This window comes from Rhea americana, unplaced genomic scaffold (assembly GCF_003343005.1).
Source record: "Rhea americana isolate MKP2758 unplaced genomic scaffold, rheAme1 scaffold_292, whole genome shotgun sequence".
Taxonomy (NCBI): domain Eukaryota; kingdom Metazoa; phylum Chordata; class Aves; order Rheiformes; family Rheidae; genus Rhea; species Rhea americana.
Window position 1 is genome coordinate 30,270 of NW_028186415.1, and position 19,367 is coordinate 49,636.

The 19,367-nt window shown below is 36.0% G+C and overlaps 1 protein-coding gene across 1 annotated transcript in view; it reads right to left on the bottom strand.

Moving 5' to 3' along the window:
• Positions 1 to 6,413: 6,413 nt before the first annotated feature.
• Positions 6,414 to 19,367, bottom strand: part of SGCZ (sarcoglycan zeta) — a 218,468-nt gene continuing 205,514 nt past the window's right edge. The window contains exons 6-7 of the mRNA XM_085309147.1: positions 16,616 to 16,739; positions 6,414 to 6,624 (exon numbers count right to left, since the gene is read on the bottom strand). Of these exons, the coding sequence (XP_085165273.1) occupies positions 6,430 to 6,624; positions 16,616 to 16,739 (319 nt within the window). The 3' untranslated portion in view covers positions 6,414 to 6,429. The remainder of the gene's footprint in view (positions 6,625 to 16,615; positions 16,740 to 19,367) is intronic.

Here is a 19,367-nt window from a genome sequence, read left to right on the forward strand (position 1 = left end):
AGATGTATTTCTACTGCGTACTGTTGAAATGTGGCTAATTTGAATTTTCTACCTACATGTCACTGTCCTACCCGTCCAGCGCTTGTTAAATAAAACACTGCCTTCTTCTTTGTCCAAGGTGCTTTTAATGCCACATCTGCTTCCTGGGAGCGAGCCGAGGGCTGAACTTCTCCCTCCCAGATCTCACGAACAAGGAGGTATACGTGTGATGAAAAGGCACCTTTTCTTCTCGGTTCAAGTTGTGCATTGAATGAACTTGGCTAAGCTGAAGGCCAAGTTTTTTAATATAAATGGATCTCAGTGCTTAAACACCCAACAGTTTGGGAGGAGCTGCACACTCTTTAAAAGGATCCACTGTCTTTAATGGTTTAAGTTTTCCCAGAACTAAAGGAAACTTTCTTATTCCTCAGATAAGTATGTTAGGCTTATTTGYGGTATATGTAATATTGACTCCAACTCGACCAGACTTAGAATACATGATTTTTCCTTGGCACATGCAACACATGTGCTCTGTAAGAAAGGTATTGTATAATGGTCAAATAATGCTTTCAAATTAAAAAACATAATCTGAARGTAAACTCAAATTTTCAGCAGAAACCTTATTTTAGGCACACTGCTTGGATTTACATATTCTAGTCTCTGTATAGAGACCATGTTGAATCAACAGAATATTTACTTTTTTTTCACTAAACCTTCCATTTATCTTTTAGTATTATGTATGCATAATTGGACTGGACTAGTCCAAACATGAATAAAATAGCTAAGACTCATTTTTCTTGCTGCATCAGCTTTCTGTATTAGAAAATTGGGACTTTGGAGGACCTACACCACTGACAGATCTATACAGCAGTTGCTGTTGTACGGAAATTGCAATTTTTGTAGGCTTTATACAAGTGGCTRCTGTCAGGCTAGCGTGGATATTGCTAGAAACGTGGCAGGGCCCCAAGGAGCTCAAGGCAAGCGAGTCCCCTAACTGCTCAGCGTGCCGGCTGGCAGGYGCTGCAGCCTGCACAGGGCTCCAGGCAAGGCAGGACCGAGGGTGCCCAGTTTCAGCGTCGTYGGAATTTGTTCGCAGGTGGGACATCACCAGAAGACCTTGACACGACTGTGTAACTCTCAGGCGGCTTGGTAAAGTGATGCAGTTGAAACATAAGCATACAGTGTATGCTTGCTATGGCAAAGCAAAAAGGGACTTGAGTAGTATAATGGACCTTTACAGCAGATGAGATGGAGTTCCCTACTTTTATCTTTGATAAGGCTGTTTTTAGAAATAAAGCCTACACTGTTTTAAAATTGGTTTTCCTTTATATATATATATATGTACTACATCTAAATGCAGTGTGTGTTGTTTTCAAAAAAAAAAAAAAAAAAGGAAAGAAATCCTTATTATAGTCCATGTGAGAATAAAAAATTCAAAAACAAGTAACAGATATCACCATATGGCTAATTTAGACAAAGTAAGGAAATGCATACTAACCAAAAAAAAAAACCCTCTCGAAAAACATGCAGAAAAATTAAATATTCCTCATCAGTTGTTCTATATCGCCTACCTACCTTTAGAAAGTTTCCCATTTGATTATTCTTGAAATGAATTCTGATAAGTTTCWGATTTTATCTGTCACACTTATTTATGGTTATACAGTAGCACCAGATGAAAATACTAGGACCAAATGACAGAAGTGCAGGAGAGATTTCAAACTGACTGTTAATTACATGCTGTAAAAGTTCTATCTTTCCCAGAAAAAACGATTTCCAACTTCCAAAACCTTGCTATTATTTTCATAACATGAAAAGTCCAAGGAAAATAAAATAAGAAATCTTAAAGTTACAGTATACTGCTTTTGAATAATATGATATCTACAATTACAAGACAGACAATCCGTTAAATAGAAAAAAGATTTGTTTTACATAAAGCAAGAGAGTACAAAAGCACAGCTTTTGTAATTTTGGTAATATTGCAGTTTTACAAAGATATTGCATAGTATATGTAAGAAAATAGTTTCCATCCTTTTATATATTTATATACACAAGAAAAGCATTAACATGAAAGTTATAAAATAAAACAAAAATGTTTTTAGCAGACCTTTACTGAGTACCAATTTAAACCAGATGACACTCTGACTCTGATCCAATTTACATATGCATACAGTGAATCAGTGGATAACAATTCAATAATCCAAGTTTGGCTTTTTTATTTAGAAAATGATTTAGAACCTTAAAAAAAATCACATGGGGTTAGCAACTGAGTATCTCTAACATTCTTCAGCAAACTCTTTCAGTCATTTATGGCTGTATTTTCAACCCAGACTTAATAGCCCTCTATCTGAAGTGGTTTCACGTGGATTGTGTTACACAGTCAAGCCACTATGAGAGCAAAACAAGGTAACTTCAGCTGAGGCAAACAGCGTCTCGGCACATTTTGCAATACACATTCTTCCCCCTTCCTCTGAACACCAGAAGATCCTGTTGTGTGTGAACAACAACGTAACTGCACTACGCTGACAAAAAATTTAAACCCTGGGAAAAAAGGGGAGCAACCTACAGCTCAAAATGCTGCGCAAATCTAAACTAGGTTACAATTTCATGTTGTAATTACAACTTCTCATCTCTCCATTCCCACAGAATCAGCAGAAACAGCAGTGTCATAGTGTTAGATATAGCGGAAGAGTCAGTCTTTGGTCTTATCACTTAACCAACAAATGAACTGCAATACAAATCCATACAAGTAACAGTGCTCAGAGAGGTTGGTTGATGATTTATTTTTTATTTTTTAAACAAGAAAGAGACAGTATCCTATTATATAGTGACACAGATTTTTACAGAAGGTAAGTCTATCATATATATTAAATACATGTAGCTAATAAGGTCTTTTCATATATTTCGCTCTTGTCATAGGAATAGATCTGAACAGGTTAAACATCTGTAAGACCATCTTAGTGGCTCCCAAATGGATATTCTAGTACAAAAAGAAGCTTTATTTGATACATGTATTCATATATTATAAAGAACCTTGAAGAAATATTTTTTTCACTGATCTTTTTAAATCGGACTAATATTAAAGCTTAAAAATATCTTAAGGTCTTCAATCTTTCCCTACAATTGTCACAACAGAKTGATTTGTTAACTGGGGAACTCTTGCCTTAGCCAGAATAAGATGTGACATCTCTTTTCTAAAATAAGAGATTCAAAATACTCAACCAGATAAGCACTCTAATTAGAGATACATTAATTGGGGTTTAATCATAAGCTGAATGTTCGATGTTATAAATGGCCAACAAAGACTGAAATAACCTAGAGACAGGGCAAGGAATCAGTGAGGAAGGTGACAAAAAATATTGGACCATTCCCTATAGCTCTGCACAGAAGTGACCTTTATTTTATACCTCAGCACTATAAAAACAGCACTGAAAAATTAAAACTCTAGCTCCATGTTTTTACATGGTCTTTGTGCTGAGATCTTTTACTTTCCTTCCACCAGAAACACCATGTGTGGGACCATGCCACTCTTCTGGTGTTTTGAGGAGGCACTAATGAGARGCTCAGAAGAGTTCTCAAAAGAAGCTTAGACGAGCTCAGAATCAGTTTGCAAGAACCATGTGAACATATGAGAAGCTTCTAAACGCAGTTTTCTTTTGTCATCTTCTTCCCATCTGCTTCTACAGAGATGTACACCATGGAGGTTTTCACTGTTGCTAGCTCCAAACATTTAAAAATGTCAGGTCAGTTTTTCCCTCCTCTCAGAAACAATGACACTGCTTAGAAAGAGTTTACCATTGGCTTTCTGGCCTTTTTAGTTCCCTTGATGCACTGAAATCATTTTTCCAATACTCTCTGAAATCACGTAGTCTAGAAATATTCTTTAAAATGAAAACTGAGATTTCCCCATTGTTATAGGTTTCAAGGGATTTAAGGTCAATAAGAGATTCATTAGAATATTGAGCTATTACAAGATTTTTTTACACTGAGATTATCTATCATGTAGGCTGCTGAATCTCCCAAACACCCTATACTTCTTGTGATGCTGATACTGGTATCACAAATACTGAGGAGCAGACTGCAGTGACTCCAAGCAAGAAACTCCTGACAGTGCAGAGCTATATGGACTAATTGCCTTAGATTCGTTGAGTCCAATGTTCCACTCACACGTGCCCTGATTTTTCTTCATACAAACCTTAGCCATAAAGTAATTCAGCCTTGCTGTTAAAATGAACCTACTAATGAAAGACTTTTTTTTTTCCAACTGCCTATCTTCATTCTAGTTTGTGTAAAATTTGTAAAATCTGGGTCATACTCATCTAAGGTGAAGAGCAAAAAAAATGAGACATGCTCAATGGAAAATTCATGGCAAAGTGTCTGCAAGCCATTCCTGTGGCTTTGGGGAGAAAAAAAATTCTTAGGATATATAGTATAGCTATACTTTCTCATGTTTTATTATTCTATCTGTCACTTCTAACGCTCTTTCTGTTCCTCTTACTAAAAAACCAAAAAGGCTTCCAATATATCTTCTTCTAATATTTTCTAATATATTCCTTTCAAAGTGACAGAATAATATTCTCAAAGAAATAACAAATCAGTTATTAATAGCCTTCTTTTGAACAGATGAAACAATCCATGTAGAATTTCTGCTTCACTGGCAGAGTTACACAGCAGGTACACAGTTCCTGCTAGGGGGTGAAATTCACACCTCTGAGGAGGGCCAACGGAAAGGCAAGCACCAGTCAAGCTACGTCTTGTGCTGGTCTTCTGCTGAGGGGTGAATTTCCCCTGAAGTGAAAATAAAACCACCCTTGTTAGCTGGTAACAAAATAGAAAGATTATCATCATCTTAGTTTGCTCATTTACCCCACTCCTTTTTTTTTCTCTGAACTAAAAACGTACTGTGTAGAAACACCCACCTTGCACTGGTCACCTAACTTAAGAGTTGCATTGGCAAGCCTACGCTCAGAAGCCTCTAAAGCTACATGCTAGGTGATGTGATTTAAAGGATGATATTAAAAAGCTCACTTACCTTGCATAATCAAGCCATCTTCCACACTAGGAAACATTTTTATACTGTTTTACATTCCTGGGTTCTGCAAGTTTCAAGATATTCTTGTTAATCAATGTTGTGATAAACTTAGTAGCAGCATACCAAAGCATCTCTTACAGGAGTTCAGTTACCAGCAAAGCCAAACGAGTAATAAAAATTGATACAAGAAAGAAATCCCACATCAAACTTGTCGAAAAGGAAAGTAACTAGTGAGATCTGAGTGCAAACGGGGCTGCACAATTTAAACACAGACTTGATAATGTCATCAATGTCCTTTTCAATATTAAATTTCATTTAATATAGGTTTATAGATATATTTATTACTATTACTTTGAAAACTTTAGCAGCAGATGGTAAGGAAAAAAGAATAGTAAGTGTGTCATTCCAGCTGTTAGTGCACTGCTTTGCAGCATCCCATATGACATTAACACTGATGTTTGTACTGTGTTCAAATGGCAGCAGGTAGACACAGCTAGAAAACGGACAAGATGCACCTTTGAAGATTTTGTTCTTGTTTTTGCTTTTGCCAATTACAAATACCTTGTGAAGAACAACAGACTGATCAACAAACAAACATACCATCAGTATTTCCCCCTTTACCCTGTTCTTCTTTTCCAGAAACTGTATGGTCTATTCAAAGCAATCACTTCGCATGCAGTAGCCACGAAATTACTATATAAGGCCATTCAGATCTGACAGACAAGAGCAGATGTCTTTTTAGCTCTGAAAGTTAATATTGCTGAGCACTTCCAAAATTTACCTAGTGTACAAAACCCTAGACTTAGTAGACAAAGAGTAACAACACACTTCTTTAAAGAAAACAAACTGAGTGAGGGATTCTGTCTCTTTTTGTGTTAAAAACCATTTACTGAATTTAATTGTTTAGTAAAGCAAGCATCACACAGTGCTTCAAAATTTTAAAATTCAGGGATAAAAGTTTACATCCAAAAAGATGAATGGAAAATTGTGCTTTCAGACAGTAAAGTTATTTAACATACAGGGGTTACCAATTCATCTCACCATTGGAATCTGGGCAAATTTGTATCTGTACTGTATATATATGTGCAGTTCATATCCAGGTCCTGCAAAAATCTAAAACTATGTGCTTCACTTCATGTAGCAAAGGCACCTGTGTTATTCTCCCTTTTGGACAAAAGGTGTTATTATGATCCAGGTTTCCTGATGAAGAATACATGCTGAATATCTCACTCCCATCTCTACGCTGAGTGGTACCACAAACCACGAGAGAAGGCAGCGCTGTATTCCTGCTTACACTGGAAGAAGTTGCTCTGCAGGCCATTTGAAGCGTCGGACTTGTCACAAGGGAAACCGAGCAGAACTGTGAAGCAGAGGGATAGTAACAAAAGGCTATTCTGGTGTGAGGATAAATTGGAGTCATTTTAGCTCCACAAGCAGATGTTGCTACTGGATTGACATGTGGAGCCTGCTCCTGCTGGAGACAGGTAAAGTTTACCATTAGGACAGACGCAGAGCTCATAGATAGTCTGGCGAGGAGCAGAAGAGCTAGGTGGAGAGGACGAAAAGGAACCCGTCGGTAGATTTCCCAGGCGGATTGTATCTGCGTTTAAAAATATCTACAAGGGGAAAATAGAAGGAATAAGTACGTGTCTTTGAGCATCGTAACATAATTTAATGACGTATTTTGTGGCATAGTCATGAGGTTTAATTTAATGCATTCGCTGCCAAAATTTCTTGGTTTTCAGCTCTCTGTAGTTGTATATCCATTAATACTTATTCATGCAGCACATACAAATACTTCTTAAGCCTTCACCCCACATGTTCATTCAGATACAAGTAGTGTTATACAAAACATTTTGACAATATTCTTCAAYAGGCTGAATTTTCACTTGTATGCTTTATGATTAAAATGTATTCATTCATGGCAGCTGCATATCTTAACTCTGGAAGAATCTGTACTTTAATAAGTGTGAAGTGATATTAAAGCACATTCCCCAGTGTGTTCCTGTAAGCAGCAGGAAATATATGCTGAAGTGTGCTAAATTGTAGGGGCTTAACAATAACTGCATTCAGAGAATAATTAAATAAGGGTACAGAGTATACACACAAAATAAAGAGCTTATTTGACCTAAATTAAGGGAAAAAAGCTTTTAGGTTAAAGTCTTATTAAGAAGGTCATCAACCTATTCCCATTTGTTTCTGAACATTGCATATGATTAAAAAATAGTTTTTTAAATCTCCTTTCCTGGAAAATAACAATCGAGAGTATGAGACTGTAAACACTGGAAAGGCTAACACCCATGTATCTATATGGAGAGTTCTATAATATTTTATTTACATTACATTTTCAGGATGCTGAATAAACAACATCATGCTATTAAATAAATAAAAGATACCCCCCCCCAAGTCTTCACTGCAACACTAGAGGAATTTCCAGCTACTTAGAGTTTATTTTTTATTTATGGAAGGGGTAAATGAAAGCCAAAGTAAGATCAGTCATTACCTCAGATGCACACTAGGAATTTCTGGAAGACAGGTAACAAATCAAAATGGCTTTAAGCCCTGCAGAAACAGTATGAAGCTTAAGAGAAGGCGAGTTCCTGAAATGCTACCTAGTAAGTTCATTAGGCATGGAAAATCAACAGAGCCAACATACATATTACAATATTGTCAGTACATGTGAAGAACCTGGGAAGGTAGGATATGTAGTCTGCTACCTTGTACAGGAGATAAATATTATTTTATGATAAAATCAGCTGTAGATGGCAGAAAAGCAGTACAGACCCTTCTGTCCCAAGAACAAAGCAATATGGACAGAAGATGGGTAGTAAGAAAGAGTAAGTGTAACTCAGCTGAAGACAAGACACCTTTCTTAGGRGGGAAGCTGTAAAATGCAGGTCAAGAAGATACTAAACTGGCAAGGCAAGAATAAAAAGGGGGGAAAAGAAACATTCATTTTGCTTCAAAATTGCATAAGTGCATAGTGAGAACAGATCAAAAATAGGAAAATTTGTTAAACGCATGTCCTGACTGATAGAGGAATTGATTACAAAACTAAAAAGCAGCAAATGATTATCCTTGTTCTGTCATTTGCGTGACAAAGGAATGTATTTAAACACACACACACTCATGGCTGCTTTAAAAGTCCTATCTTATAAGTCTGAAATAGTTAGGAATCAAAAGCCCAGTAGAAATAATTTAGATAGACTAAATGTGGATGGTGTCGGGAACAATTTAATAATCTATGACAATTACAACTGTAAAAGAATATTACATAGTTAAAAAAAACAGAGAAAAAAATGAATTTGATAGCAAACTAGAAGTTAGGAATTGGTGAAACATGCAGGAAAGAAAGGACATAGTTGTCAGTCAGTGAGGTTACAAGCAATATAAAAAGTAATTTATCACTTCTCATATCAAGAATAAAAGAAATTCTAATAAGAAGTCCACTATTAAAGTAGCAATGGTGGAGTAATAACTATAATGCCATAATAGTATTGCATAAAAATCCAGTAGCATTCAATAGCGTAGGCTATGCCTAAGCATAGGTGCATCTTTTATACAGAACAGTGATCAACATAGTTCTATACTTGCAGAAAGATCGAGTATTGGAGTCAGAACATGATAGTGATGAAATACTTTCAATTTTAACAGTATCTCCACAGGAAATTAAAAAGCAGCTTGTAATGTTATATGTTCTTAATGAGCAGCTCCAAATAACCTTGACCAAATAGTTCTAAAAAATACATCTAAGTAGCACTTTGGACTTTTAATACTGATTTTCTGTAAGCATTAAGACCTACTCTGTTCATATACTTTCAAAGCTATAATTAAAAACATAAACCTCAGAGATGCAACATTGCTATCTATTAAATAGGGGGTCCAAATATTTGGCACAGGAGCCAAACATGTAACTTAAGGAGCATCAGAGGACCATAGTTCATGTTTAGGGGTATATACTCTTCCCTCCTTTCTTTTACTGAAAACTGAAATTTATGGCTGAAAAATCCTCCAGGATCAGCAAAACTTAAACTGTACCTATCTCTTTATGCCTGCTGCTATGGGGTATATAAAGAGAAGGGAAGACATAGCAAGATGAAAAACTGAAGAGTATTACAATCCCAAGGAATACTATTACTAGATGACAGTAGTTAATGAAAGTTGCCCATATACCTGGCCTTTCTCTAATCTTTTGTGCCGTGAAAGGTATGAGGTAAGCCATTTAATACTTCATATGCATCAAGGCCATGTGAGCCAGTCATGCTCCTCCTCAGAGTCTCGCAGGCTCAGCAGATAAATGGCTAAGGATAAAACTGAAACTTTTATTGGTACTCTTTGAAACATATTAGGAGACTGGCTGAGAGACTACCACATTTTAAAGGCAGCAGCCACACAGAGAAACTTTATTTCACATCATTTTCAGAGAGCAAAGCATTTAGCAGGATCATTTACCTTCTATTTAATACTCACATTTTAGAAATCCTAGATTACTGCTTTCTGTCTTGTCCATCTTAGTGCTGAGAAAAATATATTAGTACTATACTACTTTTAAGTAGACCAAATTTCTGATTAATTAAAATAGCAGACTGAATTAGCCTGCAGGTCATGCAGTAGGAGTGGAAAAATCGTACTTTTTTACACTGTTTTAATGTATTACCTATTTAATATGAACGTTCAGTAATTTATGCTTGCACATACTAGACATATAGGCTTTGATTTTCAGYAGGGAAGTATGAGTACTGTATGAGAGATACAGAAACAGCAAGAAAGAAGAAATGGAATAAGCCTAAATTATTTCTATTTCTAAGCAAATTAGAATGGAATATTCAGTCAATTATTTCTGATAAAGTATCGTAAGTTAATGCAATATACAGCTGTGATGTGTAATTCAGTTAAGGTAACGACTGGTTTCTCATTTCCCTATTTTGCAAAGAAAAGAGTTGACAGTTGTCATGAGTTATCCAGATGTATTAAATGAAATGCTGAAGGATGTATAACTGAGTATTTGGCCTCTCTGTTTAGAATGTTTGCAATCAATTATTTCTATGAATTTTCATAAATCTCCTAAGATAGTTAAGTCATTTGTCACTTAACTGTGATGGTGATATTTACTGGGAGACATGAACACATAGAAGAGTGTAGGCATATGCATTTACAAAGAAATGTCAAATACCAACCAACCTGGCAAATCTAGACAGGCCTATATTATGCCTTATAAAATCATCTTGTGAAAGTGTACAGAAAATCAATGTTGTCAGTGATGTTTGTTAACTGAGATCTGAAAACCATCTGCTTATTAGACTGTGACATTAACTTATCTGAATGGTGAAAGGAGAAAAACACAAACTAGAATATTTATATTATCTGCAAAATACAAAACTAAATTTAAGGAGAGAACTTTCAGTGGGCAAGATTAAGGCAAAAGGTAAAAAAATCAAATATTCTTATAGCCATTTTCAACATAGATATGAGTCTGCCATGTGTATGCCAACATCTACATCAGGTTCTTTACTAAGTCTGCTCAACAGAGAAGATAGACTAAGTAGGAAAAGTCAAACAACAGACCTTTTAGTGTTCTGTTTAGGATTTATAAAGACTGAAGAATTTTCTGTATTCATTGTAGGATTTGATTAGACAGATAATTCCAGTGAGGCTGCTAAGGCAGATTCAGGTTTAGTGTAGGTAAGAAATGGCAGGAACTTGGGGGAAGTGTGGAAGGAAAAACAGAAGGTTGAAAAGCTGGTGTTCACCAGTCAGTCATATAAACATTGTACATTACTGAACTSTACAGTGCTTGCTAAGTTTGTAATATTCATTTATCCATACTTAAAATGGAAGAATTTATGTTTCATTCTCAACTTTTCAGTACTCTAGTGGTGTTTATGGGAGTTACTTGGAGATACTAAAATGTTTAAGTATATAGTTTTGTAAATTCACGTTAGATAAACTCAAATATATATTACAATTTCTGATTTATAATACCAGTGCAACATAAGTATAGTGGGACTTTGCAGCCCCAGTACTGGTGCTACAAAAACTTTCTAGTGTATTTATTCTTGCTATTATGGAAATCATGTCAGGGCTGAAGGGCTGAAGGGCGGGGTTGCTGTGAATGTTGAGCAGTGTTTACAAGTTCTAATGTTTATGAAACACCAATAATAATCTCATACACAAGAATTCTCAGAATGAAATTTTAAATTCCATTCCTTAGTTGCTTGTACTGGAAGTATTTGCGAACTCATTCAATCAGAGGACAGTTGCGACTTTTCTGTGATTTACGTGCCYAACCAAAAAAAAAAAAAAAGGCATGCATTGGGAATATTTGTGCTCAGTCTACTGAGTACAAAACCATATTAATTAATTACCATTCAAATCAGAACTAGATTAAAATGTGATATTCATGGAAAAATCATTCACTTATGAAATAAATTATTCATTGTCACTTCTCTTTCTAATAAAATGGCTTCTGGCCTTCAAAATTTGCCTATGAACAAACAATTCAAAGAGTGGTCTTATCCGTTAAAATATTTTGATTTTGTAGTTTTGGAATATCTTATTTTGATTAGGGACTTCAATATAAGTGTTTTCTATTATAAATTAACTTAAAAATTAAAATCTGTTTTAAACTGAAAATTTTTTAAAAATGACATGGCGTTTTAATAGTATTAATTCTCCATCAGTATTTCTTAATAGAAATTTTGAAAACTGCACTTTCATAAGAATTAATTGTTTTTAAAAAAAGTAGAAAAATATTCCTTCACTTCTGCAAATCATACAGATTACTTCTCCCTGATAGGAGTGACAATTTAACTGGTTAATATCCAAAACATGGTTTTGAAAGCAAAATACGGCATACAGTTGTTAGACATTTTTTGGTGCATACATGGTGGATCCTTAGTTCTAAGGTCTGTCATAGCTCATTTTTTATAGAACTCAGTTCATTTATATCATAAATCTGTTAAATCTGTTTCTGCAAACACTTAATCTCAAACCAGCATACCTTGGTTGAACTGAACTCATCTAGGAAATGCTGTTGTCGTTGGCCAGCCATTCCTTTGTAGCTGTGGCAAATGGCATGGAGAACATGCTAGTTCCATTCCAGTATAGTTAGATAATTTAAAATTCATGGAATCATACAATCAGTAAGGTTGGAAGGGACCTCTGGAGATCATCTAGTCCAACCTCCCTGCTCAGCGGGGTCACTTAGAGCATGGTAGACAGGGTTGCATTCAGGCAGGCCTTGAAGATCTCCAGAGAAGGAGACTCCACAACCTCTCTGGACAACCTGGTCCAGTGCTCCGTCACTCTCACAGGGAAGAAATTCCCCCTCACGGTCAGGCGGAACTGCCTGTGCTTCAATTTCTGCCCATTGCCTCTTGTCCTGTCACAGGGGACAACTGAAAAGAGTTTGTCCCCATCCCCTTGACACCCTCCCTTCAGGTACTTGTACACATTGACAGGATCCCCCCTCAGTCTTCTCTTCCCCAGGCTGAAGAGGCCCAGCTCTCACAGTCGTTCCTCATAGGGCAGGCGCTCCAGCCCTCTGATCATCTTCATAGCCCTACGCTGGACTCTCTCCAGTAGCTCCATGTCTCTCTTGTACTGGGGAGCCCAGAACTGGACACAGTACTCGAGATGAGGCCTCACCAGGGCTGAGGAGAGGGGCAGGATCTCCTCCCTCGACCTGCTGGCAACAGTCTTCCCAATGCACCCCAGCAGACCATTGGCCTTCCTGGCCACAAGGGCACATTGCTGGCTCATGGTCAACTTGTCATCCACCAGCACTCCCAGGTCCTTCTCTGCAGAGCTGCTCTCCAGAAGGTCAGCCCCCAGCTTGTACTGGTGCCTAGGGTTATTTCTCCCTAGGTGAAGGACTCTGCACTTGCCCTTGTTGAACCTCAGGAGGTTCCTCTCCACCCAGCTCTCCCACCTGTCCAGGTCTCTCTGAATGGCAGCACAGCCCTCAGGTGTGTCAGCCACTCTTCCCAGCTTGGTATCATTGGCAAACTTGCTGAGGAGGCACTCTGTCCCCTCATCCAGGTCACTGAAGTTGAACAGGATGGGACCCAGTACTGAGACTTGGGGATGTCACTAGCCACAGGCCTCCAACTAGACTCCATGCCACTGATGACGACCCTCTGAGCTCTGCCTTTCAGCCAGTTCTCTTGCTGAAAATTCCTTTCTTTGGTTTCAGAAGAGAACAACAAGTACAGAAAGCACCAAAAACAGAGTTTCAAAATGGTGTTTGGGGCTTATAAGTGAAGACTACTCCAGTTTTATTAATTATTTAGTTCAATGTTAAATACATCTTTTGAACCTAGTGGGAGACCTAGATAGGACAATATATCAAATGTTAGCACTACTGCATTTGTCAGCCAGTCTCTACAAAATCATCATGGCATGTACTTCATCAAAATAAACTGAGTTGCATGAAAATGGTAATGTCACAATATAAGCTTGACCTCTTGTCTGTTACATTGATTGTGAGTAAACTTTTCCCTTCAGAGAGTATTGCTGATTTCTAATGTGACACCTGTAAGTTGCACCAAGGGATCAGCCTCATTATGCTAGACACAACCAAGCCCCGTTCACAAACCATGCAATTCAGGAGTGCAATCTGACAAGGAACAACAAGGGGATAAGCAAATAGATAGGAAAGAGGTCACAGGCAAGGTGACCAGTATGAGTATGTCTGCAACAACGAGATGCCTCAGTGTGTCTTTTTCCTTTTCTTTACTTGGCCTTTGCTAGTCGGTGGGATGCAGCTCAAGTGCAGAGCCTGGCTTGCATAGCAATTGATTGCAGAAATAAATGGCAGCTGGATGAGAAAGAACTCGCGTGAGAGCTGAGGCTCAGGAAGCACTCTTCTCCTTCAAAGGGTGATATATTGTCAAAACCATTAAAATTATATTTTGGAGCAGTGAGTTGACATCACCAAATAATCCTTTAAGGTTGTTATCATTATACGATAATATATTTTGCATTCAGTTCTACTTATTATTGTATATTTGTGGATGTAGCAATATCTAGTATCTACAAAATTCAAACATGATCTGTACTTTTGCATTATGTTTATATGAGGAAGAAGCGGCAGTCAACCAGCAGCCATTGTGCTGAATTTCCAGACAAGGAAGGTTCTTTTTCTTCTTATGTAAACCAGCAGAATCGGCTAGAGCCTAGAGCTTCACATTTCGTTTTGCTTGTAAATGACGGCAGCTTTAAACCATTGGTTATGGTTTATTTATAGAATAATACATAGTTCACAATTAAATGCCAAGCTATAATTGAATCAAAGGATTCTGCTGATGCCTCGACTCACAAGGGTGCAGCTCAAGCGCTTCATAAAAGGGCAGCAGACCTGAGTCTAAATTACAGCCCCCAGTATTCAGTCTGGAATCATGCATTATAATGTGTAATATGGCTAAAAGGATTATTATAATACAGCAATAAATAAAAAAGTATCAAACAGCAGAATTCAGAATGCTTGCAGAGGCTTTCAGTTTGTGATGTGGGAGGCTAAAGATTATACTGCATGAGAAATAAAGCTAGAGGAAAAGTATTTCGTAAACACATTTGTTCTTCAAAAAATACATTCTGTAGTTGTTCTTTCTTAAAAGGGAAATGTATCTTTCATAGATTAATCCACAGTAAATTCATAATGTTCTGCTACATGGTTATAACTGATTGATTCCAGATGCCACATAACTATTTCCGGGCATAATAGCACAATAATTGTGCTATAGAAGGAAAATATTAATTCATCTGTCTTTGATGATTTATTGAACAAGCTTACAAACATTAAAATGTTAAATTTAGTTAATCAATATAAGAATAATACAAAAAATGTATTTTTTTGGTATAAAATATCACAAAAATGCTTCATTCAGAGATCCAATACACTCAGCCAATATTATTTTAGTTACATAAAAAGCCTGACTGATAAAGCATATACCTTCAGGCTAAAAAGGAGATTRCTTTTGACATATGTACTTTGTTTTGTTTTAGAATATGTTTTTCTAAAAACATATTATGATAAACCCTTTACACATTTTCTCCACACTTTCTATCAACATTTGGTGTGTCCACTGGGCTCCGAACAAGGGCACCAATTAATATTTCTTTTATATAGATGTTTGTCTTTTAGAAATCAGTTTCAGTCCATCAGAAGTTTACTCTGGGTCCTTACACTTGGCTTTAATTAGTCCATTAGCTGGGTAATGTGGCCATCATGACTTTGCACTATCAGTAATGTTGTGGATGTCCAGTTGAAGTAAATACTTAAGGAAAATAGAATTCATGAAATAAACTCACAATGTTGATTAATGCAGAAATGTCTGCTGAACCYATGGTTCAAAGTACCACAAAGATGCACGGTACTAAAACAAGACATTATAGATAYAACCATTGCTTCAGAGATCATGGGGAATTGAGGAAAGGTAACAGCCTTTCTATTTCTTTTTTTAAATTCACTTGAATATTTTTTTTTCCATGGGCAATATCATCATGGATAATGTTCTTTCCATGGAAAGAACAAAGAAGTATATTGCAGGGGAAAATTTAATGTTAATGAATAAGGGAAACATACTAGATTTGGCCAGGGRAAGCAGAAAGGGTCTGGGGTCCTGCAATAAAACTGCCCACGGAAAGTACAGAGGGYGAGTGAGAATGACATGTGCTATTAAAAGACAGACAGATTGTTTTTATTGCTATCTTGACCACATTAGGAACCAGCAACAAAGGCTTCAGCTTTAGAGAGGTGCTAAGTAAAACGAGGGACTGTGATACGAGCTGTTATTTGGAGAAACTCAGAAATAAACCAGGATGTGTGGTAAAAGTAAGTATCTGAGGCTGTGAATTAGGAAAATATTGTGCTTTGAATATGCAGGACAGACATCTGGAGCTATGGAAAACTTTTATTGAAATAGGCCTTTGATTCAGCATAACCGCCAAAAATGTTCCCGTCTACACTGTGATGCAGAGCATCTGCCCTGGAGGACATTATCGATCGTAGATGTGAATGCTGGTTTTGTTTATTGTGGTAGTTTGTAAAACATYTAGGAATACTTGATAGAAAATAAAAAAAAAAAAGGTCAGAAATTTTCTAGAGTTCTATTCTCAATTAGACATTTACGTTAAACAACCAGTTTTCCAGAAGTGCTTGTAACCTAGAAGTGTAAGTAACCTAGCATGTTCTCTCTTATTTTGTCAGATTCATCCAAAGCAATTGTGTTGTACACAAACCCCTGACTATTATTAAATGCAATTAACTTCTTACCAATATCACGCAGCTGTCCTTGTCCCATGGATATGCTGAAGGTAATGTTTTCCTTGACTGTTATATTAAAAGTCATCCTTATCTTTTTCTATTTAAATATATTTTTAACAAATATTTTTTCAGTGTGAATAAAATTGAGTGATTCAAATATTTGCAGAAAGCAAATAAAAAATAATGATTTAGCATGTTAAACAAGAATAATTTTAATGTAGGAAAATGCAGAACATTTCTCATGGTGTTTATCTCTCTCTCTAGAAAAATATCCTAGCATTGTTTACATTTTACTGGGCAGAGCTGTAGAACATTCCCATTTCTCTACCAGCTGAACTTACCTCCCCTTCTGTGGATTGTAAGTGCAGTTCTTTCCTACAGGTAGCCTTTAAGTCTCCTGCAGCTGCATTGACTTGCACTCCCCTGGGTGCTTCCATCACCAAAGATCTAGTAGGAGATTCAAGTCTGAAAGACAAAAACAGCCTCTGAGAAAAAAAATGTACTGATCCATATCACCAAAAACTCACTCAGCTCTAAAAACCACAATATATAGACACAAATTTATTTTAAAGATAAAGTAAAAATGAATTGTTAAATGTGTGATTCTTTTGGTATTCTCTATGGCCAAGGAAAGAAAAAAAAAACTTCTGTATGTGTTTAAATCTGCTCCTGTTTAAGACAGCATTCAAACATATACTGATATAAGCTTGTTTGCTTAGTGGTGCTTTCCTGAATATGGTACCTGGTTTGCTTGACTTTACTAATACAGAAATATTGATACTTAAGATTCCACATATATCTGTGAGTGCTACTGTAATGCCATGTTAATAACTAAAGTATGTTTAGTGACTAATGACAAATATTCATTTAAATAAAAACAAAGCAAAACACTTCTTAAAAGTTTTAAATAATCAATGAGTTTTAAAACTGAGTGACTTAGAATGACTTTGCCTTTGCAGGATTATTTATGCTCTGGGGAGATATAGCAGTGTTATGTGGAAARAAGAGGGGAAAAGAAAAATGCTTGTGTCTATTGTTTTGGCTTTTGCATGTCATTTTCCTCTTCGGCAACATACACATTATCCTCTCTAACCCTGTTACAACAGTAACATTCTCACTCTCTCTCCTTCGTGCAACTATCGTTATTCTTTCCCTTTTTCTCTGTACTCTRTGGTCATGATTCTTGATCAACTGTAATGCAGAATTGTGATACTTTCTACTACCTATCAGTGTGCTACAGATTTCTCTTGAAATGGAAGTACCAGTGCAAGGATTTTGTAGAAGTGGTGCTGACACACTGAATAGCAAAGATGATAAGATGAAAACTACTGAGCTGGAAGCCAAAAATTTGGATTCTAGCTGGGTTCAGCCATAGACTTATTGCACAGTCCTGTTAAGAGTGAGACAAATCTCTTAATCTATTTAYATCTCATTTCCTCAGTAATACAAAGACAGAACAGTTTCACTTTACTTGAACAAAGGCTGTCTGTAAGAGGAAATACATTAATGACAGCTCGATGGCTARAATGAATTGCTGGGAAAAAACAGTGTATTTCCCTCTTTAACAAATTATATTTTGATTGTTAGGGTTATATCCATCCAAAACTATAATGAACTATTAGACATATAAAGGAACAAATAGTTTGACAAAGTATTTGCTAGAGAAAAGCCAAATGAAAGATCAATAAATCAATGGAACAACAGAATTTCAGTGTACTTCAGCTATTGAWTTTTTCTCAGAAGGGGTGTACAGAATAGTACACCCTTATCAGTTTGAAATCAGAATACCACATTTGCATGGAAAGCAAGTCACTAAGGTAGTGYCCATGAAATATTTCTGATTGTTACATGGTCATTGACACTCAATGAGGGGGGAAAAAGAAAAGCAGCACAAAACCAGACTGTTAAAAAACATGTCCAGATAAAGTACACCATTATTTGTAGGAGCCTACAAAAAATGCCAAATGCAAAATGTGCATGTAGTGATTATTAAAGAAAGTAAATAATTATTAAATAAAATATTTATTATTATTATCATCTAATTGTTATATTATATGCTAATATAATATACAATATTTATTACTAAATATTATTAAATAAAATATTATTAATYATTAAAGACACATTTAACATTCTGTATGTTGATTCATTCTGCTTTATGACAAAATAAAATAGCAGAACTATCAGATTATCACATGTATAGTGGCTAAAAAGGGACAGGAACAAATAAATRGAAGTAAAAATCAAAAGTTCTTATCTGAATTTTTTTTAAAAAGATATTACTAGAGATTTCTTTACCAGATGCTTTCATTCATGATTTTTGATAATTAGATTACTAGGCATAGAAGCAGGRGAAAAATATTTGCTTTTGGACGGGCTAGGCCATTTTCTTTCATATTTTCCACACACTGCATACGGAGAAGTTAATAGAAGATTTTGTGAAAAATCATGAAACATTCCATTATATAGAAATTATGTATCAGGCAACAAACACCTTTACTGTGGCATATCACTTTTTTAAGCATGAGTCTGAACTATGTTAGAAATGTGTATGTAGTGGGAAGGCGAGCACATAACTGCCATGGGAATTTAGGTCTGACTCCTGCAATCTAATCRACAAACACAGGTTAGACCTGCAAAAATCCTATTTCAGTAACACTAGAGTACTCTAGCACTCTGAYGAAAAAAAAAAGAAGTCATATAAAAATACCAGATATTTAGCTACTGTTCTATCAGTTATATAAAGTTCAGACATTAGGTTTTCTAAAGCACTCTGTTGCCTTAATTAGGTTTTACCACGAATTTCAAAGGCAACTGAACTGTATGAATGTTAAATTATTGGGATACTTCTATTCCATATTTTTCTGCTACGTTTTTGTTATTTATAAATTAATTTACCAGAATATTTACATTTTCCACTGGTTTCAGCTGCAACTTCTTAATCATGAAGACAAAAGTGCCCTCAGTTACATTTATTACATTGAATTGATAGCATTAGAAAAGCTGCAAAATTTCTGTTTTTGTAACATCATTTTGTAACATTTCTCCAGTTCCATCATTGTTTTTTCATGAACTTTATTATCTTAAATGACT